The sequence below is a fragment of the Symphalangus syndactylus genome, chromosome 12 (genome assembly GCF_028878055.3).
Source record: "Symphalangus syndactylus isolate Jambi chromosome 12, NHGRI_mSymSyn1-v2.1_pri, whole genome shotgun sequence".
Lineage (NCBI taxonomy): Eukaryota > Metazoa > Chordata > Mammalia > Primates > Hylobatidae > Symphalangus > Symphalangus syndactylus.
The window spans coordinates 60640314-60668188 of record NC_072441.2 but is presented as its reverse complement, the minus strand read 5'-3'; the positions used below and the strand labels follow the sequence as shown (position 1 = coordinate 60668188).

The 27875-nt window shown below is 37.3% G+C and overlaps 1 protein-coding gene across 3 annotated transcripts in view; it reads left to right on the top strand.

Moving 5' to 3' along the window:
• VAV3 (vav guanine nucleotide exchange factor 3) overlaps positions 1-27875 on the top strand; it is a 399477-nt gene that overhangs the window by 206893 nt on the left and 164709 nt on the right. For all 3 annotated transcript variants that reach the window (XM_063624405.1, XM_063624404.1, XM_063624406.1), the window contains 6 exons: positions 2546-2641; positions 6106-6174; positions 7949-8035; positions 12218-12303; positions 13833-13965; positions 14354-14463. In XM_063624405.1, the coding sequence (XP_063480475.1) occupies positions 2546-2641; positions 6106-6174; positions 7949-8035; positions 12218-12303; positions 13833-13965; positions 14354-14463 (581 nt within the window). The remainder of the gene's footprint in view (positions 1-2545; positions 2642-6105; positions 6175-7948; positions 8036-12217; positions 12304-13832; positions 13966-14353; positions 14464-27875) is intronic.

Here is a 27875-nt window from a genome sequence, read left to right as displayed (position 1 = left end):
TCAGCAAGTTGTCAATCACACCTCCATTATATTCTCAGTCTTGTTTGAATGTTGTTCTTCCTTCTTTCATAGTTATTGTCAAAGTTTTGCCCAATGACCATACTCTGGGATTCTAAGTATGTAGTTTTTGCAGTCAATGCTCGACTTAGGGAAAGAGAGGACATCAGGCTGAGTTTGAAAGGCACAAGGTGAGGTGCCCCTGCTGTCCTTTCTTCAGCTTAAAAGCCCACACTTCTAACCATAGTCCTGATTTGGAACTATTAAGTCGGATTCTTAATGTAACACTTCAACAAATACTCAGTGGGAGCTGCACGCCGCAAGCCCCAGCATGATAGAAGGAAAACTGCCTTATTCTTGGTGTCTCCCTGCCTTCTTTGTGTCTTCTGTTTTGTGGTTATTTTTGTTCTTGTTTATTTTTTGGTCTTTTTCTTCTCTACTTTGGAACCAAGATAACATGGGGTGAAGGGCAATGAGTCTCTTTATCTTGCCCTGTCAGCCTGGCTCATCCTACCCCATTTTATTTTCCTTTACAATTGAATTGAGGCTAAGCAAGTGACTGGATGTTTTGGAAAGATTCTTTCTACCCATTATTTACTTTCAACATGAATAAGCATTTTACACTTGAGTCTCTATCTCCCAGGTATAGCTAATGCCAGCAATGTTGGTTTCTTTACTTCCTGAGCCTGTAACTTAGAATGTAAAGGAACTGATTTTTTTTCTTCAACATTTTGAAACTAATTTCCATAATATAGTAAATTTTAAATGTATAATATTTCTGTTCCTACCACTGTGTTGGGATGGCATAACATAAGAAATATAAGCTACAACCTTAATTCCAAGGGCCTTAAAATGTAGCAGAGGAGATAAGACCCACTCATTATAGTAATATTAACAATGTAACTTCCTGTTTGAGACCCATGATCCAGAGCTCTCTACAATCAGTAGAAGTAAGAAACTGGTTGAAATAGTTATCCTTCTAATGAACTGCAGTAATTGATGACACAGCTAACATGTCAGGATGTGTCCCCAATTCATTTTGACTGATATCTGTAGACAAACATACTCATTAAGTCACTGATCATTAGAGTTAATGGTGTTTTTTTTGGAGCTCCTGATAATATATCATTCCATGTGCCAGAAAAACTAAGTGTGGGCAAAGAAGAAACAAACTTGTGAGCCAAAGTGTATTTTCTTAAGCACAACTCCATCCATGAGCTGGAAAGGTCCTTGGGCTGGGATGTGCGATTGTGTCAGGATTTTGGACTTATGAGGTTGCTCACTAATAATAGTATTTGTATGGCCCTTTATTTTCTTTGAAGAACACTATAGTTATGTGAGAAACGGTAAAATCAGAAAAGTGACTTGTCCAAGGTCACACCACCAACAGTTGCCAAATCTTGGCTTTAAGTTTATTCTTTGACACTTCAAAGTAATTTACTCAAAGTCACAATTATTATCAAAAGAACAAACCAGTCAATACTATTTTAAATAAACTTTTAGGAAAGAAGAGGGCGAAACTAAAATAAATACAATCCGAGGCTTCTAAATGTTGGAGTTTAGTAGTAGGTTTATACTTGAGCAAAGTTTTAAAGTCACATATTCCATTTCATTCAGTTCAGCAAATACTTATTAAGCAAATACTACATTCTTAGGGGCATACAGCACAAATCATATTGGAGTAGATATTACATATGATAATAATTAAAAGACCCACAAGGCAGAGAGAGAGTACACACAATTTTGATTGTAATTGTTATGAAAGGCCTAGGATTGTAGTTCTTAAACAGGAAGATGCATTTTGCTGGAGGCTGGACAGAGCACATCATAGTTGAGGGAACTGAATAAACCAAGGCATGAGGGTGGGAAGACTAATGACACTTTTGATGAGTAGGGATGTGTTCTTGATGCCCGTTCTATAAGTCCACTGGGGGAAATTGGTGGGAGGTACAGCGATAAAGATAAACTGAAGAAGACCCTGGGGGGCCATGATTTTGCACTAGAGAAAATAATTTTCTTTTTCTTTTTTTTTTTGAGATGGAGTCTCACTCTGTCACCCAGGCTGGAGTGCAGTGGCACCATCTCAGCTCACTGCAAGCTCCGCCTCCTGGGTTCACGCCATTCTCCTGCCTCAGCCTCCTGAGTAGCTGGGACTACAGGCGCCCGCCACCATGACTGGCTGATTTTGTTTTTGTATTTTCAGTAGAGACGGGGTTTCACTGTGTTAGCCAGGATGGTCTCGATCTCCTGACCTTGGGATCTGCCCGCCTCGGCCTCCCAAAATGCTGGGATTATAGGCATGAGCCACCGCGCCCGGCCAATAAAATAATTTTCATACACAAAATAGTTCTCTTTTACTCATATTTAGAATTAAAATACTACAAGATTTGTTTTTTTAAATTGAAGATACTTTCTGTTATTTACAGAGAAGGATTGTTAAGGAAACAAACACACTCATTTATTGTATAATAACTGTTCTGCTTATGGCCTTTGGATCTTTTAATGTTTATGACTCCCTAACAAAGTGTTTTTAAAAACATTTCATTAGGAATGTTCCAAAAGAGCAAATAATGGGAAATTTACTCTTCGAGACTTGCTTGTGGTTCCTATGCAACGTGTTTTAAAGTACCACCTTCTCCTCCAGGTATGTAACTTAAAACAGTTTGTTTATTGTCCATTTATTCACTCAACAAAATATTAATGAAGCGTCAACTACATTGCAGATATTCCATGTGTTGGGCCCAATCCCCTTAAAATTTTGAATTATTATTATAGGTAAGTGGGAAATAACAGAACAGGTGGACATTTTTTCTTCCTTTTAGCAAAGATGGTTCAGTAGCTGCCATAAATCACATTTTGTGTCCTTAAAACAGGACTGGCTAGAAAATAATTAAAAACAAGTCAAAACAAATAAAAATATTTTTTCAACCAAGTCTTCTGTAGTTATCAGTATTCATTTATGAGCACCTCAATATTGCAGTGCACTTGAATTTTGGCAGATTAATCATATTAGACCTTTTGCCTTATAACAGTAAGCCAAAGAGAATTGTGTCACATTCCATATTGGTTTCTACTATACTAAATTATAATAAGACTACATTTATTTTGAAGTGATTCTTGTTATAGCCCACAAAGCTATGGTTTCCACGGTTAGTCTTCTAAATGAGGGTGGAGAGTCTTATAAATTTAATTTGATAGCTGTACCAGGAGACTCATTAGTTCTGCTCCAAAGAAATGTCTTACTGTATTAGTCTGTCAACTCTGCTGATGCTTGTGAAATGTCATTTTAAAAAGATCTACTACCTGTATGTGAAATACAATTTTGCATCAGCTGTGCTTTGTATATCTTGTATATTAAATTTCTTGAACTGTAGCTGCAAAATTATTAGTCATCTCTATTTTTGTTCTACTGAGAAATCAGAAAAATTCAAACCCTGATTATTCCTTAAAAATGCATTAAAACATTTATGAGACCTAAACTCAAAGCAACTTAATCAAATTGGATTTTATGAAAAAATAATAAGGGCAACTCAGGCAATCAGTTTCCAAGGCATCCTGGAACTAAATATGTGTCCAAAATAAGATAATAATTTATTTTGTAACTTTGGTGTAGTCAAGTATCGACTGAAGAATTTAGAAGGTACAGCTTTTAAAAAAATACCTATTTTGGTCCTTACAGGGTTTTACACAGACTTATAAAAGTATAAAATACAACTATGCTTTTTTGAAATTTAGTAAACTGTTCCCCCTAATTTCCCTTGGGTTGTTTTATATTTAAAATTTTAAGAATATGTTTAGTTCCATGATGACTTTTTAAAATAGGGAAAGTTTTGTTTGGATACTACACATAGGTAAAAATTCTAGAAACGTGTTTTCCTCTCAAAATTCTATGGAGTAAAATTTATTTGTTGTCTAGAAATTTGTTGAACAAATATGGTTATCAATTTAGACTTTTTTACTTACTACTATACTTTAGTGGGGAAATCACTTGAAATGCTTGATGATTTGAAACCACAGATTCACAGAGTTAGAATATTTTATAGTGGGTGATTGGGAACGTTAATAACATGACTTATTTAATGAAGTAAAAGTAACTTTTAAGGAACAAAAGAACAGAATTTTGATGGATTTATTATACTTAATACATTGTCTTTACGTCCTGTTTATAGCAGAAACACTGGTAGTATTGGATTCATTAAAGATTTTTGTATGGCTTCTCTGTGCCAAACATAGTATTAGGCACTCGTGATATACGACAGACCCTACGACAGACCCTACTCAGATAAAGCTCATCATTTAGAAAGGAAAAATGAAATGTAAGCTGCCAAGCGTAACACAATATGATAGGTACATGTAAGGTACAGAACCAGCACAGTTAAAGGCCTAAATAATTATGTATAGGGAAGATGGGGACCTGAGTAGAGGCCTCCGTCATAGAAGACTCCTCAGAGGAGTCACTCTTGAGTTGGGCTTTAAAGGAAGAGTAAGGGGTCAATAAGTAGATCAGAGGGGAAGAGCTTTGTAAGCAGAAAAAATAATATTTCTAATGGGATTAGATATTAGAACATAATTTAAGAATTGCAATTAATTTAGTATGAACAGAATATAAGTTGTTTGGGTGGAAGTGGAGAGAGAAATTGAGAGAAGTTTGCAGAATTCAGATCATGAGGAGTCTAGGAGGCATGGGTGACAACCTGAAGCTTTTGCGGGACATCACAGAAGTCTGAGTAGGGTAGAGACAGGATCTGATTTATATTATAGAAACCTACCCCTGATGACGATAGAGTGACTGGACTGTAGTGAGGAGAGACTGCAAGTCAGAAGGCCAATCAGAAGCTCATTATGATTACCTGGTTTTGTTGTTTGTTTGTTTTAAGAGACAGGGTCTTTCTCTGTTGCCCAGGCTAGAGTGCAGTGGTGTAGTCATGGCTCACTGCAGTTGGGCTCAAGCTGTCTTCCTGCCTTAGCCTCCCAAGTAGCTGAGACTACAGGCTCATGCCACCTTGCCCAGCTAATTTTTAATTTTTTTTTTGTAGAGATGGGTTCTTGTCATGTTGCCCAGGCTGATCTCAAATTCCTGGACCCAAGTGATCCTCCCATCTCAGCCTGGAAATGTGCTGGGATTACAGGTGTGAGCCACCACGCTTGGCAAATAATTCTCTGTTTGAAAAACGCAAGGATCTGAACCTAATTAGTGGCAATGAGGATGGTTCCAAGGGGGCAGGATCAAAGTTAACATCAATAGGACATAGTGAGGAAGAGAGAACAAGGAGAAGTCTGGGACACCTTTTAGGTTTTGGCTTAAGTGATGACACTGATGGAAGTGCCATCATTCAATAAAACAGAAATAGGATCCAAGAATAGGATTCTGGGTGAAGACTGATTAAGTTTGGGGAATGTTGGATTTGAGGAGACTTTGAAATAATGAGGTAGAACCATTTAGTTGGACGGATGAGTCTGGGACTTGTGTGAATTTTGGGTTGAGCACATACATTTGACAGTGATTGGCCCATGAGGTGATAGTTGACATTACGACAGTGGTTGTGAGAATTTGTAGAGTTTGTAAAATAAGGGGAAAAAAGAGGACTAGGGTGAAAACTTAAGGAACAATAGCTTTCTAAGAAGCAGATAAAGAAGAAACTATGAAAGACTGAGGAGTAGGCAGAAATTTAGGATGGACAGACGAACAATTTTAACAGCAATAACAACAACAAATAGAACATCCTGATGTCCCTGAAATGAAAGGAGGGATGCAGTTAAAAGAATCAACAGCTGAAGCCAAGAATAGTAAATGAGTAAAAAGTGTGATTTTAATCATTATGGAATCTTTCATAACAATAGGGATCAATGTCAGTGTAATGGTGGTGGATAGAATTCAGATTCATCTTTGAAAAGAAAATGTCTCATATTGTGTCTCATGATTTTTTGATGTCTAGTTGGTCTTCTTACAGTTTGAAATTTTTGATGGAAATGGAGCCCAGACATAATTAGATTTATCACATTATAGAGAGAAGACCAATAATAATGGTTTACTTGTAAAAATGTTTTCTTTAGTATGTCTTAGTTTTAATTTGATGAAAGTAGTACTAAACCTTATCTTCCAAATAGGAACTGGTCAAACATACCACTGATCCGACTGAGAAGGCAAATCTGAAACTGGCTCTTGATGCCATGAAGGTAGGGCAGATTCATCAGTAATTTGTTTGTATTTTTTATTCTTGCCTAAAGACAATGGAATTCAAATTGCATATATATACACCCATATATATACACACACCCATATATATACACACACACATATATACACACATATATATACACATATATATACACATATATACACACATAAATAAAATATTATGACATGCTAATGTATAATACACATTTGTTTTTAGTGGGGACAACTGGATTTTTTTTTTTTTTTTACTGGAATAGGTATGCTTGCGTGGATTTAATTGTTAGACAACACATAAAACTAAGAAGTATATTAAAATCACTTAGATACAAGTATAACAACTTTCATAACCATGGGGAATTATTTAATATCATGTTTTTTTCCCATTCTTTTCATGGTGACTAATAGAAAACGTTGGCTTGTGTAAGTCGTAGGCCGGCTGGTGGCTTCAGAACCCTGTGTAACTTATTTTCCTCATGTGAGGATATCTGCTAGGTTTACCCTTGTGAATGCTATGGCTTAATACAAGTGAATTTCAGTTTGTTCAGTTTTCAGGGAAATATGAAAATTATGAATAGACAAAGACAGACATTTTGAACATACTGGGGAATATATAAAACCTCACTTTCCACGTTATGTTAAATAAAAATGACTTTGAAACGAAATAATATTTGCCAGTAACTTAAAGCGTAGGCAAATGTTTGTTCTTTAAAACAAAATGGCAAGGTGACCCTGCTCAGAGCAGTGCATAATTACTTAACTGTGTCCCTGTACCAATTCGTGTTAGCTTTGCTGTTTGGCTGATTGTCTACCACTAACAGGAAACACCACACAATTATTTATTATTATTATTAAAAAGTCAAAGCAAGTTCCACATTTTAAAGAAGTCGTTTATGGATCTATCCTATGAAAAGTCAGACTTCCATTTAGAACAAAGTTAGGAACTGCTTTTTGCAGAGTTCTGTCCCTACTGTTGCAGATGAATTTAAGAGGGTAGAGAAAAAAGAAAAAGAGCTCATAAAACAGGAAAATCTGGAGCACATGTAACAAAAATAGCTAGTTACAGTATGGAAAGATTAGCTAATGTTTCCTCAAATATGAGAAAAGACATTTTAAAATAGGTGAAGGCACATGGAGAGACACGGCCAGCATTTTTTGTTCACTTTAATTCATGAATTAAATTTAGTTCCAGCATGTTGTGCTATTTAGTTCCTCACCTCTCCTTTACTTCTCCTGAATCCATAAACGGGTTAACTGTTTAAAATTGAACTGGTTTCCTTGACTGAATGCTCTCAGGAACCAAGAAGACTAGCTGATTGCAAAAATAAAACAGTCTTGCTAGATTCATTATCTAACTTTTGGTTACTTTTCTCCCTGCTAATCATTCATGATTGCCCTTCTTCTAACCTGTGTAAAAATATCATGCTCTCAAGGTCAGTAATTAACGTGCTCTGAATTTCTATACTTCCGACCTAGTTTCCTTTTTGTTGCTCTATTGTGGTATATTTTGTTTTGTCTTTTAAGGCAACAACATTCTGACTCTTCTCAGTGGTGTGACAAATGACAGCTCTTCAGTCTTCCCAGCTGTACTTCAGACATTTTAAAATTGCCTCTGTGATGCAGCTTTGATTGACTGGGCATTCATTTTATTGTCTTTGAAAAGTTACGGTGGTTACTTTTACCACTAATGGAATTAATGATGTGTTTTCTTTCAAAGCAGTTTGCATCTCTAATCTTAGTGTGCCTTCTTTTTCTACCCTTTTCTTTATTGTCTAGGACTTGGCACAATATGTGAATGAAGTGAAAAGAGATAATGAGACCCTTCGTGAAATTAAACAGTTTCAGCTATCTATAGAGAATTTGGTATGTAATTATCTTTCCATCCAGCTTCCCCTCACCCCCACATCAACGACATTCTAGGAGTTGTTGAAGAAAACATAGTTTACCTTCAAGTTTCTACTGTTGGAGGTTGTTGCCAATCCCTTTGTTTGGCAGTGTTCATGTGCGTGTCTGAGGGCACCTGTGACCTGCTTGTGTCTAGGGACTTTGTGATGGCTTGTCCCTCTTACCTTAGTCACACTCTGCCTCTTCTTCCAACAGTCTGAATCTAAATCCAGGAGTCCACTTTTTTTTTTCTTTTCTTTCCATCATCCCCATACATACTCATGGCTGATTCCTATTCATTTATTCATTTTACATATATTTGCTGTGTGACTATTATGACCCAGACACTTTGCCTGGGGCTGGGACTGTAACTGTGAACAAGATGGTCTCAAGATTGAGGAGACAGTTAAAAAAAAAAAAAAGAGTTAAAAATGCCATATTGAGATTAGCGCTATGAACTGGCTGCTATAACTGAGGATTATAAGGGGAGTCCTAGTTTAGAGAAGTTGGTTGGAAAAAGTCCTTTTAAGTCATTTGAACTGAGACCTAGCAGATAAGAAGCAGCCAGCCACATGAAGATCTAGGGGGAAGTGACCCAAGCAGAAACCGTAGCAGGTGAAATGCTCAGAGTTGGGCAAGAACCAGGTGTATTCAAGAAGCGGAAAGGTAAGAGTGGCTGGAAATGGAGAGTGATGGTGGGTTCTGAGCCATGAGGAATGGGCAAGACAATTGCATAACACAGCCTTGTAGGCCAATATGCCGAATTGGGATTTTATTGTGACTGCAGTGGGAAGCTATTACAATGTTTCTATCAGGGAGTATTACAACAGACTGATTGACATTTCAGGAAGACCCTGTAAGCAGGCAGCCCATCCAGCAAGCTGTTGAAGTGGTTTCAAGAGAGGATGCAGCCCTGGATTAATCTGTGGGCAGTGCAAATAGAGATGAGTGAATTTAAGATACATTTTTGGTAGAGCAGTTTCATCGCTGCTTTCTCTGAAACATTGTGAACCTGTCTCTTTCTTTTCACACATGCAGCCACATACCCATTTCAGGACACCATCATCTGCCAGTTTTCCAGTCACAGTAGCCTCTCATCATCTCTTCATATAGTTGCATTTCCAAAATGTGGATTTCTCAGTTTACTCTCTTTCTCAAATTTGTCAAGATTTTTTTGTTGTCGTCTTCAAGATTCAGTCAGTATTCCTTGGCATGATATTTAAGGTCCTCAGTGATCTGGACTTAAGCTATTTTCCTGAACTCCTCCAGCTAATAACTGCCCGTACGCTTTACATTGTGGATATTTTCCTGTATTATAAGGTCTCCAATTTGACATACGTTTCTACAGTTCTGCCTTCGACTGTAATCTCAGAGCCTAGAATGCTTTTTCCTGTTCCCTATCAAATTTATTCAAGGTGCATCTAAAATAAATCCCTTTTCCTAATCTCCTATTATCTTTCCTCTTTAGAATTCCATAGCATATTTCTTGGACAGCTGTGTAGCCTTTAAAAAATTGTGGTAAAATATATATAGCATTGGCCGGGTGTGGTGGCTCACACATGTAATCCCAGCACTTTGGGAGGCCGAGGCGGGCAGATCACCTGAGGTCAGGAGTTTAAGACCGGCCTGACCAACATGGTGAAACACATGTCTACTAAAAATACAAAAACTAACCAGGCATGGTGGCGCGTGCCTAGTCCCAGCTACTGGGGAGGCTGAGGCAGGAGAATTGCTTGAACCCAGGAGGCGGAGGCTGCAGTGAACCAAGATCGTGCCACTGCACTGCAGCCTGGGCAACAGAGTGAGACTCCGACTCTGTCTCAAAAAAAAAAAAGGGTGTATGTATATATATACATACACATATACACACACATTAATACTATAAATATATATAGCATTAATTTGCCATTCTAATTATTTTCAAAATTTGTAGTTCTGTAGCATTAAGTGCATTCATGATGTTGTGTGACGATCTCCAAAACTTCATCTTGCAAAACTGAAACTCTGTACTCATTAAACACGAACTTCCCATTCTTCTCTTTCCCTGGCCCCTGGAAACTACCAATCTACTTTCTATCTCTATAAGCTTAACTACTCTGGGCACTTTATATAAGTGAAATCATACAATATTTGCCATTTCATGACTGGCTTATTTTACTTAGCATAATGTCTTCAAAGTTCATCCTTGTTGTAGCCATGTGTCAACACTTTATTTTTTTGATTTCCATTTGTTTAAAGCTGAATAATATATCATTTTATATGAATACCTCACTTTTTTTCATTGACGAACATTTGGGTTGCTTCCTTCTTTCAGCTATTGTGAATAATACTGTTATATAATTATTGGCACAGGTGTACCAATATCTATTCAAGTGCCTGCTTTCACTTCTTTTAGTTATATACTCAGAAGTGGAATTTCTGGGTTGTATGGTCATTATGTTAATTTCTTGAAGAATCGCTATACCATTTTCCACAGCAGCTGCACCACTTAACATTCCTACTACCAATGCACAAGGGTTTCAGTTTTTCCACATCCTTCCCAACACTCACTATTTGGTTTGTTTGGATAACAGCCATCTTAATGGTTTTAAAGTAATATCTCATCATGGGTTTTATTTGCATTTTTTTTTAATGATTAATGATGTTGAATATTGTCTTTGTGTGTTTGCTGGCCATTTGTATATCCTCTTTGGAAAAATGCCTATTCAAGTGCTTTGCCCATTTTTGAATCAAGTTGTTTTTTGTCACTGTGTTGTAGAAGCTCTTTATTTGTATCCCAGATATCAATCCCTTATAAGACACATGGTTTGCAAATACTTTTCTTGTGTCTGTTGGCTTTTCACTCTGTTGATATTGTCTGTGATGCACAAAAGTTTTTAATTTTGACCAAGTCCCATTTATCAATCTTGAAGAAATCATTGCTAAATCCATTGTCATAAAGTTTTTCCCCATTTTTTGTAAAAGTTTTATAGTTTTAACTGTTGTGTTTGGGTATTTGAAACATTTTTAGTTATTCTTTATTTATGATGTAAGGTAATGAAGGGTCTACCTTTATTCTTTTACATGTGGATATCCAGTTTTCCCAGTACCATTTGTTGAAAAGGCTATTCTTTCCCTATTTAATGGTGTTAACCTTGCTGAAAATCATTTGACCATATATGTGAGGACTTATTTCTGGGCTCTCTACTATTCTGTTGGTCCATATACCTGTTTGTATGCAAGTGCCACATGATTTTGATTATTGTGGCTTTGCAATAAGTTTTGGAAACAAGTCAGTAAGTATGAGACCTCCAGCTTTGTTCCTTTTCAAGATTGTTTTCACTGTTCAGAATTCCTTGAGATTCCGTAAGAATTTTAGAATGGAATTTTCTATTTGTGCAGAAAACATCACTGGGATTTTGATAAGATACATTTATTTTTATATTTATAGTGTTAATCACACATCTCTGCCCTTTATTAAAATGGAATTTCTGAATGTTAGTGATTTTCAGTCAATTCTTTTTTCCCCTAGAGTGTACAGTAAGTGCTCATAAACACTTAAAAATAATTTAGTTATCAGCCTCTGGGAAAATAGCTCATTATTTTAAAACATTAACTCGGAGCTTTTCATCCTTGAGGTCCTAGCTCAAAAAAGCCAGCCTGGACTTTATAGACCAAGTTAGAGCGTGGCTCCCCCCCTCCCCCCGGCCCACGGCCCCTTTCTGTACTCCTTCATGGCAATTGTGCATTTGTAATTGCATGCTTCTGTGAATATTTGTTCCTCCACTAGGCAGTGTGCTTCATGAGGGCAGTGTCTGTATCATTTTGCCGTACACCTGTTATGGTGGTTGGCACGTAGTAGATGCTCAAAAAATATTAGTTGCCGAACTGTCTCATAATTTGGACCCTTCCAGTTGAGTCTTTCTTTTCATAGCTAATTTCCCCTTTAAGAATATATAATAATTAAAATCAATTGATGTCCTTGACATACCCCCTGGGATTACAGCAGACAGACTTATTTGTCATGTAGACCTGAGCTTTTTAGAGTATGCTTTAAAAGTGTAAAAACTGATAACATTTTAATGTAGTAAGGTAGTTGTCTTGAGTAAATAGCTCTACAAATATTTGTTTTTATTTTCATGTGATTATGAAAAACTCTGACATGTACATTTTATATTTTAGAACCAACCAGTTTTGCTTTTTGGACGACCTCAGGGAGATGGTGAAATTCGAATAACCACTCTAGACAAGCATACAAAACAAGAAAGGTAAGAAAAGAAGAATACTATTTTTAAAATAAGTAATTAGTGTCAGAAAACTGAGAAAACCTTAAAGACAATTTTTCCAGTGTGAAGTAAGGGGAAAAAAGGAAGAAATACAAGGAGACAGACCAACCCATGATTTCTGAATTTTTTAAATCTAGATTATCTTAGATATTCCCACCTGGGTTCTGGTATCTATTAATTTGTCTAAATTATTAAGAAGGAAGTAACAAGTATAGATGATCAGCTAGGATACATTAAAATGAGAAGAGCGATAAAGTAAGAACAGATAACTACCATAAAAACATAATTGAATTTTTGGGAATATATTTTTAAATAACTAAAAATAATAGAAAAATGCCCTAAGAAAGAAGACTAAGTGAGAATAATGTAGTAATATTTTCTTGAGGGAAATTTGCAGATGTAGTTCTTGAAGATTAGTAAGCTTGGCCCGGAGTCCTTCATTATGTATATATGTAATCGTCAAACAGGTTTTTGTGGTTGACAATGATCGTTTTCTGGAATCTGTGGAGAAGCAAAAGCCAGCAGGGGGCAGCATCAGCTCTTGCTTCCTCCTCGGTAACCCTGGCTCCACAGGTCCTTTAAACCTCTCTGGGAGAAATAGACGTTAAAAGTGATGCAAGTGTTACAGCCCTGTGAATGTGTCGTTATCATTGTGTATAAAAAAAAGTGTGTTAATCACTGAGGGTTTATAAAAATACACAAGTATTGGTATTGGATGATGTGGTTATAAAGTTTATTTTCTCCCCCAAGTTAACGTTGTTCTTAATAAGAAAAAAGAAATATTAACATGAGAATTTCACCATAACGTTTTCAGTTTACACTTGGCTCATATACCATTCAATTTGTGTTTTTAGGTGGTCAGTTAAATCATGAGGAGCAACATAGAGGGTAAAAGCACAGTTTCCAAAATTAGACCTGTTTGTGAATCGTGTTACATGCCTCACTAGCAGTGTGACCTTGAGAAAATTATCTAACTTCTCTAAGCCTCAATTTCCTCCTCAGTAAAATGAAGATGGCAATGATACCTACCCAGCATGTGGTCTTGGGGATTTAAATTGAGTCATGTTTGTGAAAGGGATGAACAACACTTCTCAAGGCATTCTGGCTGATTCCTAGTAACTTCAGTAGAAGCTGCTATGGATGTCATTAATATTATTCTATACGCTTTTAGCTTTTAAAAAAGAAGGTAATTGCTCATGAACAAACTTTATGGCTTATCTCAGTTGGCCCTTTCAACAGCTCTGCAGTGTGCATTTTACTCTTACTATGATTTTTGCCCATTTTTAAAATGAGGGAACCAAGGCACACTGAGGTCATTTACAAGGTAAAGGGAAATTCCACACACAGTTCTTATAACCTCAAATCCCCCATTGTTTTCAATGTATGATACTACCTGTTGTCTTTAATGCAAAGAAAAAAACATTTGGTTGCTTTAATTATATTTTACCAAAAAAATTAATACACATGCTTCTAAACCATTTAAAGTCAATCAATTAATCTCTTTTTCCCAGGCATATCTTCTTATTTGATTTGGCAGTGATCGTATGTAAGAGAAAAGGTGATAACTATGAAATGAAGGAAATAATAGATCTTCAGCAGTACAAGATAGCCAATAATCCTACAACCGATAAAGAAAATAAAAAGGTGACTTTTTGGAAACTAATAACTGTAATTTACTTATAATCTTGAATATTAAGGAAGAGTATGATAATACATTAATGTGAGATATGGCTTATCAATCCAGATGTTTTTGTTTCTAGAGATTGATTAGGTACATACCTTTGTGAGATATAACTGGATAATGCCACAGCCAGATCTGATCATTTCTAATGCCCCTAATGATCCATATAGTAAAATGCATTTGGTATAGAAATTGCTATAGATATGAAGTTGACTACAATAAGCTTGATTGTTCAGTTTGTACATTGATAATATTGTGAGGGGTTTTTGGATAGTTGTGGTATTCTTGTGAATTTAGAAACATAATGTTATTAATGATACATATTAATCTAAAGAATATTAATTTTAACAGTGGTCTTATGGCTTCTACCTCATCCATACCCAAGGACAAAATGGGTTAGAATTTTATTGCAAAACAAAAGATTTAAAGAAGAAATGGCTAGAACAGTTTGAAATGGCTTTGTGAGTATTTCTATTTTTAAAAGTGCTTTTATTTTTACTACTTAAATCACTTATGAATAATGAACAACCAATAAGTGTACTCTAATGCTTGTAGCATGTGTAACGTGTACAGAGACGGGAACATTTTTGCTGTGAGCAGGAGGGCTACTAGGCTGCTGGCTGCTTGATAACTTTGGTCTCCTAGGAGAGGAGTTTTGTTGAATTCCTTCAGAAAGAAGAAAGAGGGAGCTCTAATCTTCTGTTTGACTTTCTTATAGGAATGTTTTAGTTCTTTAGCTCTCAGTAGCCCAAGAAAATATTAATTATTCTAATGATAAACTTTTTATGTAATAACTATATTTTTAAATTATATACCTTTAAATAGAAATGCCTCCGTGTATACATACACAAACAGATATGTAAATGCATATATCTTATTTTTAATAGAAAGGTTGAATTATTCTCTCTGTTTTAACTCGCTTATTTGAATCTTGGCTAAAATGCTTCGTGTATTTAAGGAATGCTTTAAGGGCTTGATTTCTTTAAGTGGCTTTTAGTTCCATTGAGGAGGAAGCTCAACAAAGAGTTGGAAAATAAATCAACCCTGTTTCAAAAGGAATGGCATACTGAGATGTAATAACCAAGAACATGTCGTTATAGGTGTTTCTTTTTAGTTTTGATGTTTAAGGATTGAAAGGTGCACAATGACCCTTTTCGTGGAAATATATAGGATACCCTGAAATAAAACTGTTAGCAAAAGGGGAAATTAAGGAAAACTACATTTGGAATTTGTTTCATTTGGGTTCTAAGATTATTTACCATTTGCTGACAAATTCTATCAGTTTTTTTTTTTCTTTGTTTTAAGAAATGCTCATGTTAATGTAAACTAGAGGTAGGAATAGGATGTTTTATTGTGGTTCTGAAATTAGGAAAATAAAGATTCTCAAGGTTATTTTATCTAATATTTTGAAAGACAGGATTATATAGCCAAAATATTTAAGCTTATAGTCAGTTCTGGGTTCATCTATTATCACTGCCTGAACTGGCTGCATAATGAAAGCTAAGTTATTTAACCTCTCACAGCCTCAGTTTTCTCATCTGTAAAATAGGAATGATATTTATTTCAAATTCTAGGTAATATGTATCAGAAGAGTGCTAGCCAAATAGTACAATAGCAGCTATGTGATATTGAACAATAGGTGATATCTATTATTATTGCTATTATTGTTAATAATAATTGCATTTGGGATTCTAGTATACTTATGAGTACTTATAAAACTACATAACATCTTCTAGTATACTATTTTTTCTTTTTAGGAAGTCACTTGGAGTTGAACAATTTGAATTGGAGTGATAGGATGCTCGGGTTAGTGGTAATATGCAAAGACAGAGCTGATCTCAAGCCTTTACTCTTATATGCTAGGGTATTTTTTTTTTTTTTTTTGATGGGTTTCGTTTGGCTGTATAATCTTCAGGTGAGTGAAGGAATGTCTGCAGAGAAGGAAAGTTGAGTTTCATGTTCTAGAGCAGGCAGGTTCCTTGGACTGTATGATAGACATGTCAGTCACTATTTTGTTCAGTTGCCATAAAGCAAACAGTTAATTTGTGGATATGAGAGACTTGATGGCCAGGTGTGATGGTTCATGCCTGTAATCCCAGCACTTTGGGAGGCTGAGGTGGGCGATTCACCTCAGGTCAGGAGTTCGAGATCAGTCTGGCCAACATAGTGATACCCCATCTCTACTAAAAATACAAAAATTAGCCGGGTGTGGTGGTACATGCCTGTCGTCCCAGCTACTCGCGAGACTGAGGCAGGAGAATCGTTTGAATCCGGGAGGCGGAGGTTGCAGTGAGCTGAGATTGTGCCACTGCACTCCAGCCTGGGTACTAGACTGAGACTGTGTCTTGAAAAAAAAAAAAGAGATTTGACAAGATAAATACTGTTGTCAGCATTTGGCTTCTCTCCTTAAGAGTGGTCACCTTGTAGTCTAAGATAGCTGCTAGAGCTCCAGGTATAAAATCTATGTTCTAGGTAGCAGAAAGTAATCCCACTTTTATGGATTCCTTGTAGAAATACCACTCGCTTCTGTTACATAATACTGACCAAAGTGTAGTCATGTGGCCACACCTGCCAAGGCAGTCTGGCAAATAAAACCTTTATTCTAGGTAGGATTCTTCCTGGCTAAGAATTAAGGTTCTTTTACTATGGAAGAAGGGAGGAATGGGTGGTTGTAGGCAACCAGCAGCCACCGCCTTACAGGTTTATACATACAGGAGTATGTACGGATTTAAATTGTTCCACCACAATAAGGATGGCTGCAGCACATGCACAGAACCTGGGATTCTTAATCTTTGATTATTTTCCAAGCACCTCAGCAATATAATAACACACCAGTAGAAGTAGTTTTTGTTGTTTTAGAGTTCTGTTGAATGTCCATGCAGATATTGAGAGGGTAGAAGTATCTTTATGGAGAATTGCTCAGAGTTGAAGTTGAGGGCTTCTATAAAGAAGGGTTATATTATATATGGTAAAATAAAATCTGAGCAGGCATCAGAATATTCCATTGTTTTATTTCCTTCCTCTTTGAAGTTCATCATGTAGAAAAGCCCTGATAATGTCTGCTTCCAGCTTTGTAAGACAGGTTTTGCCTGTCTAATGCTCATAAAAATAGAATAATATAGGTAAATCCTGAAGTTTGATTTTGCCTATGGTTCAAATTTTGCTGCTTATCCATTATTAAATCTGTAGTACTCCTTTTTGATAAGTCACGGAGAATAAAAGAAAATAACTCCTGCAGCATCCATGACAATGCATGAAGAACAGCAAGCCTTGTGTATCTCCACAGGACTTGTGTATCTCCACTTCTTCCCAGTGTCTTTAGCATCAACACGAGTCCCTTGAGTTCCCCTAGAGTGCTCTGGACTATTGCTTTAAGGAATTCTGAAAAGGAAAGGGAGGCATTGGTGAGAGGGCGGAGGGAAATCAAGGGAGCTGATATTTTTAAGAGTGTTGAAATGCTTGCCATTTCTATTTACAGAAGATGGCAATTCTGTTTATAGGATGATTGGATCATTTTTATTTAAAATTATTGCAAATCACTGTTAAGGCACTTAAAATACTACGTTAAGCCTCTAAATTAAGGCTCTTAATTTAGAACATTAAATAAGGCCATGGAAAAGCATGAACACTAATAAACAGTAAATATCTGGTGAACACAAATATTCTCCCCAGAGGTGACCTAAATCTCAGCCTCTGTCTCTCCCAAGCACATCCCTATCCTTGTTCAGCAGTCATGTTCTCTGACCTTCTTTGGCCATAACCACTTCCAGCATTTAAAATATGCAGTGAACCACATTAGAACCTGGCAGACCTCCATCGGAAAGGCTGAACAAAGGGAAAAGTAGCAGTGACCCACTTGGATAGGGCAGGAGGATTCCCCCCCCCCTTTTTTTTGTGATAAGTGGTAGCAGGACTGATATGTTCTTGAGGTTGTTGGAAAAGTTATTGAGCCAAATAGAACAAATAGAGTTCAAGGGCTGTAGTTCTGGGGGGCATAATGTAAATAATGTATTTAAATCTTTAAGAGGCTGATCGAGCATTGCTTACTTTTATTTATTCCAAAAGGTTTTTTTTTTTGTCACTAACTGCCTCTCACAATTCCATTTAGTCATATGTGAAACAGGATGGCAAATGGTTTTATTGGGTTAAGCTGGTTTTCATAATCATACTGGAAAATATGGATATAACTGCCTATAGCAATGTTCAAAATTTTGTTAAGAAGCTATGGATATGTTTTCCCCAAATCCAATATATGCTTTGTGCTTTTATGAATTTTTCTATGAGATTTAAATGAATAAACCTTGTCATACCCATTTTGTAGCTCAGGAAACTAGCAGTCACAGGAGCATTTGAGCAAATGTGTACAAGTTTGATGCTGTATCATTTACAGTACAGTTGAGGATCTCAGTTCATAAGAGTTTCTTCATAAGAGTGCTAAAATAAGCAACTGGACTCAGATCTTGGCATCTAAAACTGGAGTCCGGGTTTTTTGTATTTTTTGTTTTTGTTTTCTCACCGTGAATAGGATCTAGCGATCAGACACTTTTCTTAAATGTCCCAGGAATAAGTTAAACCTGAGTAAAAAATAAAGAAGTATAATTATATTTAAGTTGGTGCAAAAATAATTGGGGCTTTGCCATTACTTTTAATGGCAAAAAAGGTTGTTTTTTTTTTTTTTTAAAGAAAAGTTAGCAAAAGAAAAGGGAAAATAAGAGGCATACCATAAGCATCACATGTGGTAGAAACGGGTGGATTCAGAATTAGCCTTCATAGTGTTTTTTGAAGGGAAATGAAAGATCCTCTTGCCTAGAATTTCTTCTGACCGACCTTGGCCCAGTTTTTGAAATTCTAACAATTCTCATTTACCCCCTTGAATGAAGAAAGACCCTTTGAGATGCATATGCCATCACTACTGCGAATATCTAAGATTTCTTGACTATGTAATAAGTGCCTGGCACAGTTCTACATGGCTTACCTAAGGGAAAAGAACATAGAGGTCAGGCAGGTCTACTGAAATATTAGCCCAGGATGTTTATCTTTTAAACACAAGGACTAATGGTAGTGGGAAGAAGAGAATGAGAATGGGGGATGGAGATTCTAGAGCTCCGGAGGGACTCTGGGACCAGGATGCACTATCCTATTGGTCATCTGGAGGGGCAGCCCGTGCCCGAGCTTTGTATTTCCCACAATGAGCCCTGAGAGGACCTTCACTGTTGGGATGGAGCAGGGAGTGAGAATGTAGCCATTAAGCTCCACAAATCACATTTAATCTGAGGCACAGTGTTTCTTTCTAATTTATTCCCCATCTACTTCCAGAAGGATTTTGAAGTCACTCACAATAAAAAGCACACATGCTGCAGAATTAAAAAGGAAAATTTAAATAATCAGAGGTCAAATAGAACAGTGTTTCCAAGTATTATCTTCAAACTCAGGATCCACTAGACAAGAATATTTTCTTGAAGTTTACTTTCTGTAGTTTGTATGATAAAAACAAAAAGCATGTTTCTCACATTTCAAATCTAGAGTTATATTTCATCAAACATAATTTGTTTTAATCTAAAGATATTGCTCAGATATTTTGAATACCAGAGAGAGAATTACCAGAGGAAATTTTATTCATTCTGCAAATATTTATCGTGCACTTGCCTTGTTGCCAGACACTGTTGGAAGCCCTGGACATATAACAATGAGGGAGCCGTTGCAATTGAATTTAAGTATTATTATTTCTAAATATAACAATATTCTGTTAGTATATAATGGATTAAGTTTCAGGACTGAACTCTTGATATTTCTATTCAAATCATCTCTTCCTTTAACCCCATTTACTTAAGGATCAACATATGGAGTCCCAAGAATTACACTTGATACAAACCCCCCCTCTCTCCACTTGTAATCAATCTCTCACCAGTCTCTGCACGTCAAATCTGAACACCTGCCTGAACTCTCCCTTGCCACCCCTGGTTTACGTCTTCTGCATGTCTCCTTAGTTATTCCCTACCTCTTCCCAACCAGTCCTTCTTCACAAGCATCAGAGTGATCTGTTGGTGTTCTGCCCCACTTAGAAAGCTCTGTTGGGTGTTTATTGTACTTGCTGTAACATCAGAGTTTTCGCGAGGTTGGAAGAAGGCCCTGACTGGTTTTATCCCACCCATCTTTCCAGCCCCATCTCCCATCAGTTTTCCCTGTGCTTGTTCCTTTTTTTCTAGTTAGATTGTGTGTTCCAGTTCTTAGAGAATGCCCAGGCCTCAGATATTCACACATAAGCCTTCCCTGCGAGGCCTGGTCTTTCTTCCTGTTCTTTGAATAGCTGGTTCTATATCCTGCAGGTCTTGGCTGTAAATGTTACTTTGTGAGGGAGATCTCTCCTGACCCCCATGCTAAGTGAGTAATACCACCTTTTCTATATCCCTTCAAAATTGTATTTATATTGCCAGACAAAAATTATCCAAGCATCCTGTTCACTGCCTTCTCTTCATCCAACAATCCCTCTGCCTGTTAGAATCTGAGGTCGGCTCAGTTTTACTTCTCTTTTCTCCTAAAGAATAAGGATTCTGTTTTGTTTATTGGAAGAGAAGTTAAGTTGAACCACATGGTTAGAGATGTGGGAAAGGGAAAAAGAAAGCCTCATGGATCTGGGAATGGAAAGAAAGTACTGGGTGTGTTTGGTGTGAGTAAGGCTCTGGGATAGCTATGGTGACTAAGGGATTTGAGAAGGGGAAAAGGCCTTTTGAGATGCAGGTGTTTGGAATCTCAGTTTATCTTTCCTTTATGTTCTTTGAAATGCTAAGTGAAGAATGAAATTATTTTTTGTTTACTTGGCTGTACCTTTAGTGGCCCAAGGCCGCACTGCCTAGGCCCATGGAATATGGGGTTGCCATTAGAGCTATTTGCCTGTTTAACGTCTGTTTCTTGCATGAGGGCAGGGATCTTGTCCCTGTTGTTCACATGCATGATCTTTCCTAGCACAGTATCATATTTTTGTTGTAAATTTGAAATTTTACTCTGTAAGTTTTCTGACAACCAAGACAAGGGGGAAGAAAAAGACTTGATGAGTTGTGGCATTCTTATTGTGTGACACAATATTACAACAGCCCTTTGGGGGAGAGACTTTTTCCTGTATGGTAAGAAGGCTATATAGTGTGGATCCTTAGGTAGGAGACATTGAAAAATATGTTCTCTACCAGCAGCATTAGATTTTTTGAAAGTCTTGAAGTTGATGCCATGGACAAATATTTCTTTTTTATGTAAGCTTTCAACTGTGTAATTGCAGTTTTGCTAAGGCATTTTTATAGACACCTAACCTGATACTAGCCCTTCCAGATGTTTCTTTCTAGTAGTGTGGCTTGCTTGGATAAAATTTTTGGAACCAGACAGGATGGGCAATTCTCATTTTATCTAGCCTGTCATTTAAGTAGCACTGATCTCACTCATTTGTATATTGAAAACTGTAGAAAAATATGCAACTCATGTAGTATTTGGGGTCTCCTTGCTCCTTGAAGATGTAGACAGAGGTTAGCCCAGATTCCAGTTTTAGGGTCTGAGGTGCTCAAGGCCCACCTACATTCTCATATTTCTCTCTCTGTCCATGTTCTTGATTCATTGTGGCTTTTTTGGGTTTTTTTTGTGTGTGTATATATTTTTTTTAATTTTCCCACCTGTCAGACCCAGGAGAAAGGATCTATGCCTTTTCCATTTTCCACCTGAAATCCATTCACGTTCTATTTTTTGTAATGCCAACAGGCGTCACAGTGGGGCTTATGTCATGCACCTGTTCTCTCGGCTGTTTCACTGGTCTCTGACACCCTCAGCAGCACCTGGAGCGTGACCCTCCCCACCCTGTGCTGCTCCCTGCAGAGGACCAGCACCCCTTGCCTCACCACCCCTTTAGGGAGTGGCTAGTCAGGCCAGACAGAGTGCCTCCCACACCCATCCTGGGATTTAGAGGAATAAAGCCATGTCATGTTACCCATCAATTCAGAATTAAGCTCTCCAGTGAGTGTTTCAAAAGAAATTGGTCTTTGTTGTTAATTTTTGAAAGACCCATGTTTCTGTTATTAAAGGTTTGGCAAAAAATTTGACATTCAAATGTGAAAATTTAGAAGATTCACTTTGTTAATATTTTTGCCTAGATGGAGTTGCCTACAGTATCTGCATGAAGCTGTCAGGGTTCTAAAGCAGGCCTAAGAAACAACTACTACCACTATGAGTACTGCTAGTCCTCTCTTCCCTTCCTGTCCCCTCCTCTCTCTCCTCTTTTTCATTTTCTTCATCAGGAGGTTTGTTTGGATCTTCTCAAATGTATAAATAAGTTTCTGTTGAGACAACAAATTTCATCTCTTAGAACAAGGGCCAGCAACATTTTGTTGTAGGGGGCCAGAGAGTAAATGGTTTAGGCTTTGTGGGCCATATGGTGTCTGTCAGAGCTACTCAATTCTGTCATAGTTAACTACGAATGCAGCCATAGAGTCACATAAATGAATGAGTGTGGTGTGTTCCAGTAAAACACTAGTGGTTGTATTTGGCCGGTGGGCAGTAGTTAGTGACCACTGTCCTACAGCACAAATAAGATGACTTAGGCCTACAGAATTAGTTAATATATGTTACCACAAAATGATCTCAGCTGTAATGAAACCACACTGTGGCCTTTTGTAGAAGTGTGATTTTTTTTTCTTTTATTTTTAGTATCAGTATTTCCTGTTTAGGCTATCACGATGATTTAGCTCCAAAATGTTTTTTACTCCACCAAAAAAAAAAAAAAAAAAAAACTATAAACCTGGATGAATTATCTGTATTTGTCATTATTATTTTACTGTCTAATTGAATATTTAAAATGTCTGCACAGAACAGACTGTATCTATTCAATTTCCAGTTTCATTAAGTTTTATCACATGGTTTATTGAAAAGGACAGGTCCCACGGAGTCCAGGCCAGTAGCAGCCATGTGGTAACTTTTTCTCTATTCAGTAGTCAGCCATATCAACAAGAAGCATTTTTTTTGAGACGGAGTCTCTCTCTGTCGCCCAGCCTGGAGTACAGTGGCGCAATCTCAGCTCACTGCAACCTCCACCTCCTGGGTTCAAGCAATTCTCCTGCCTCAGCCTCCCGAGTAGCTGTGATTATAGGCACGTGCCACCACACCCAGGTAATTTTTATATTTTTAGTAGAGGCAGAGTTTTGTCATGTTGGCCAGGCTGGTTTCAAACTCCTGACCTCAGGTGATCCACTCGCCTTGGCCTCCCAAAGTGGTGGGATTTCAGGCATGAGCCACCATGCCTAGCCAAGAAGCATTTTTCAATCAGTGATGCTCTTTGTGCTCTTGATGCATTTTCTTCCCAGCAGCAATACCATTTGTGCCTGTTATGTATTCTGAAATTTCCTCCCTGGAGAGCATACTAAGGAAAACCAGAAGGGGCAGAGGAAGCCTGTGGTGGTGTCAAGAGTTGGCCAGAGGGGGAGCCTTCCTGGATGAGCTGGATGTGGGAATGACATTTTGTCACCTGCTTTGGCATTTTCTTAGTGTCCAAAGCTGGTCAGTGTCTGTTTGGAAACTGGAGGCCTTACTGGCATAATGGCCAAAATATCAGTCTATAAACTGTGTATTTGTCTGCCCTTTTGGATTGTTTTTTGTTGAGAAATTATTTTCTCTAAAAACCTCACATTCTTCCTTCTTAAAATGCTTGCATGACCAGTTTTTAATGTGAAGAATTTGTTTATGGGTGCGGAATCCATGCCGGCACCATCCGTTGCCTCTGGGCTGTGCTGAGTCTCTTGGTGCTGACCTATTCACATTAATCTCCCAAGTTGAAGCCAGCTCAACTCTCCCTGAATCTAATGTATTGTCTATAACCTTTCAAAATTGGCAGTTAAGTCAGGATAGGGAACTATACTGGCAGCAATAAAAGGAAGTAGGACACGGGACAGTGCTCAGAAAAATCACAGCTGTCATGAAATGGAGTCTTTCAATAGCCTGTTTGATCCAGAAACATGCGAAAGTATTTCATGTATGACAAAGCATTAGTAAATATTAAATAGTATTCTTGTTTTGTTATTGCCTAGTGAGGATCAAGCTCTCTCATTTTTCTCTGGTTATATTTAATATGTATTTGACACTTTTTGGCATTCTTGAACATGCTTATGAGGAAGGAGAAGTCACAGGCAGGAGGAAGAGCAAAGGACAGATATCGAAATTTCCATCAGCAAATAAGCATTACCCTGCTTAAAACTAAATGCAAATAAAATTAGTAAGCTGAATTAGTGTTTGTTTCCCTGAGGCTTTATAACAGAGCCTTTCATCTGTTGTTTTTTTTTTCCTTCTTCTTTTTAAATGAACAATAATAGTACAGCCAGAGAGTTTAACCTGGCAGTGGTGGTTACTGTGCTACTGTCTCCAGCTTGTCTGAGTAGTGTAGAGATTTACTCAAATAGTAAGATTGTTTTGGAGTTGTTTGTTGTACTAAGTCAACTTGGTATACGGTTTCCTCCAAGTATATGACAAAATCTCCACTGCAGTGAATTCTATGATAATCAAACTTTAACCTAAAGTCTAAACCTAACAGTTAGTGTGACATGTACTGTTTTTAGGCTGTTTCTTGATAAGAAATGATTAGATCATAAGAATTACTACTTTGGGCTATACAACACAAAATAAGCTGCGATTGGAAACTGGCAATCCTTGCAATGGAAACAATGGGAGAAACAGTTTTTCGTCTTTACGGAGCAGTAGGCAATAGCAAGCTAGTTGGGGAGATGGCAAGGAAGTCATACTTGAAACAGTTTTTGAATAAGACTATGTATTGTGCATTTCACAATACAAGCCCAGGAAGTGTTTTACACACTAGGGGTATAATGATAGACAAGTTCACTTCTCTTGTGAAGTTTGCATTGTAAAAATACTTATATTTTATTTTCTTTTTTTAAAATATACTTTAAGTTCTAGGGTACATGTGTACAATGTGCAGGTTTCTTACATATGTATACATGTGCCATGTTGGTTTGCTGCACCCATTAATTCAACATTTACATTAGGTATTTCTCCTAATGCTATCCCTCCCCCATTCCCCCACCCCAGACAGGCCCCAGTGTGTGATGTTGCCCGCCCTTCGTCCAAGTGTTCTCATTATTCAATTCCCACCTATGAGTGAGAACATGTGGTGTTTGGTTTTCTCTCCTTGCGATAGTTTGCTCAGAATGATGGTTTCGGCTTCATCCATGCCCCTACAAAGGACATGAACTCATCCTTTTTTATGGCTGCACAGTTATTCCATGGTGAATATGTGCCACATTCTCTTAATCCAGTCTATCATTGATGGACATTTGGGTTGGTTCCAAGTCTTTGCTATTGTGAATAGTGCCAAAATAAACATAGATGTGCATGTGTCTTTATAGTAGCATGACTTATAATCCTTTGGGTATATACCCAGTAATGGGATTGCTGGGTCAAATGGTATTTGTAGTTCTAGATCCTTGAGGAATCTCCACACTGTCTTCCACAATGTTTGAACTAGTTTACAGTTCCACCAACAGTGTAAAAGTGTTCCTATTTCTCCACATCCTCTCCAGCACCTGTTGTTTCCTGACTTTTTAATGATCGCCATTCTAACTGGTGTGAGATGGTATCTCATTGTGGTTTTGATTTGCATTTCTCTGATGGCCAGTGGTGATGAGCATTTTTTCATGTGTCTTTTGGCTGCATAAATGTCTTCTTTTGAGAAGTGTCTGTTCATATCCTTTGCCTACTTTTTGATGGGGTTGTTTGACTTTTTCTTGTAAATTTGTTTGAGTTCTTTGTAGATTCTGGATACTAGCCCTTTGTCAGATGGGTGGATTGCAAAAAAATTTTCTCCCATTTTGTAGGTTGCCTGTTCACTCTGATGGTAGTTTCTTTTGCTGTGCAGAAGCTCTTTAGTTTAATTGGATTCCATTTGTCTGTTTTGGCTTTTGTTGCCATTGCTTTTGGTGTTTTAGACATGAAGTCTTTGCCCATGCCTATGTCCTGAATGGTATCTTGGTTTTCTTCTAGGGTTTTTATGGTTTTGGGTCTAACATGTAAGTCTTTAATCCATCTTGAATTAATTTTTGTATAAGGTTTAAGGAAGGGATCCAATTTCAGCTTTCTACATATGGCTAGCCAGTTTTCCCAGCAGCATTTATTAAATAGGGAATCCTTTCCCCATTGCTTGTTTTTGTCAGGTTTGTCAAAGATCAGATGTTTGTAGATGTGTGGTGTTATTTCTGAGGCCTCTGTTCTGTTCCATTGGTCTATATCTCTGTTTTTGTACCAGTACCATGCTGTTTTGGTTACTGTAGCCTTGTAGTATAGTTCGAAGTCAGGTAGCATGATGCCTCCAGCTTTGTTATTTTTGCTTAGGATTGTCTTGGCAATGCAGGCTCTTTTTTGGTTCCATATGAACTTTAAAGTAGTTTTTTCCAATTCTATGAGGAAAGTCGTTGGTAACTGGATGGGGATGACATTGAATCTATAAATTACTTTGGGCAATATGGCCATTTTCATGATATTGATTCTTCCTATCCATGAGCATGGGATGTTCTTCCATTTGTTTGTGTCCTCTTTTATTTCGTTGAGCAGTGGTTTGTAGTTCTTCTTGAAGAGGTCCTTCACATCGCTTGTAAATTGGATTCCTAGATATTTTATTCTCTTTGTAGCAATTGTTAATGGGAATTCACTCATGATTTGGCTCTCTGTTTGTCTGCTATTGGTGTATAGGAATGCTTGTGATTTTTGCACCTTGATTTTGTATCCTGAGACTTTGCTGAAGTTGCTTATCAGCTTAAGGAGATTTTGGGCTGAGATGATGGGGTTTTCTAAATATACAATCATGTCATCTGCAAACAGGGACAATTTGACTTCCTCTTTTCCTAATTGAATACCCTTTATATCTTTCTCCTTCCTGATTGCCCTGGCCAGAACTTCCAACACTATGTTCAATACGAGTGATGACAGAGGGCATCCCTGTCTTGTGCCAGTTTTCAAAGGGAATGCTTCCAGTTTTTGCGCATTCAGTATGATATTGGCTGTGGGTTTGTCATAAATACCTCTAATTATTTTGAGATATGTTCCATCAGTACCTAGTTTATTGAGAGTTTTCAGCATGAAGGGCTGTTGAATTTTGTTGAAGGCCTTTTCTGCATCTATTGAGATAATCATGTGATTTTTGTCTTTGATTCTGTTTATGTGATGAATTACGTTTAATCATTTGCATATGTTGAACCAGCCTTGCATCCCAGGGATGAAGCCAACTTGATCTTGGTGGATAAGCTTTTTGATGTGCTGCTGGATTCGGTTTGCCAGTATTTTATTGAGGATTTTTGCATCGATGTTCATCAGGGATATTGGTCTAAAATTCTCTTTTTTGTTGTTGTTGTATCTCTGCCAGCCTTTGGTATCAGGATGATGCTGACTTCATAAAATGAATTAGGGAGGATTCCCTCTTTTTCTGTCAATTGGAATAGTTTCAGAAGGAATGTACCAGCTCTTCTTTGTACCTCTGGTAGAATTTGGCTGTGAATCCATCTGGTCCTGGACTTTTTTTGGTTGGTAGGCTGTTAATTATTGCATCAATTTCAGAGCCTGTTATTGGTCTATTCAGGAATTCAACGTCTTCCTAGTTTAGTCTTGGGAGGGTGTATGTGTCCAGGAATTTATCCATTTCTTCTAGATTTTCTAGTTTATTTGCATAGAGGTGTTTATAGTATTCTCTGATGGTAGTTTGTATTTCTGTGGGATTGGTGGTGGTATCTCCTTTATCATTTTTTATTGCATCTATTTGATTCTTTTCTCTTTTCTTCTTTGTTAGTCTTGCTAGTGGTCTATCTATTTTGTGATCTTTTCAAAAACCAGCTCTTGGATTCATTGA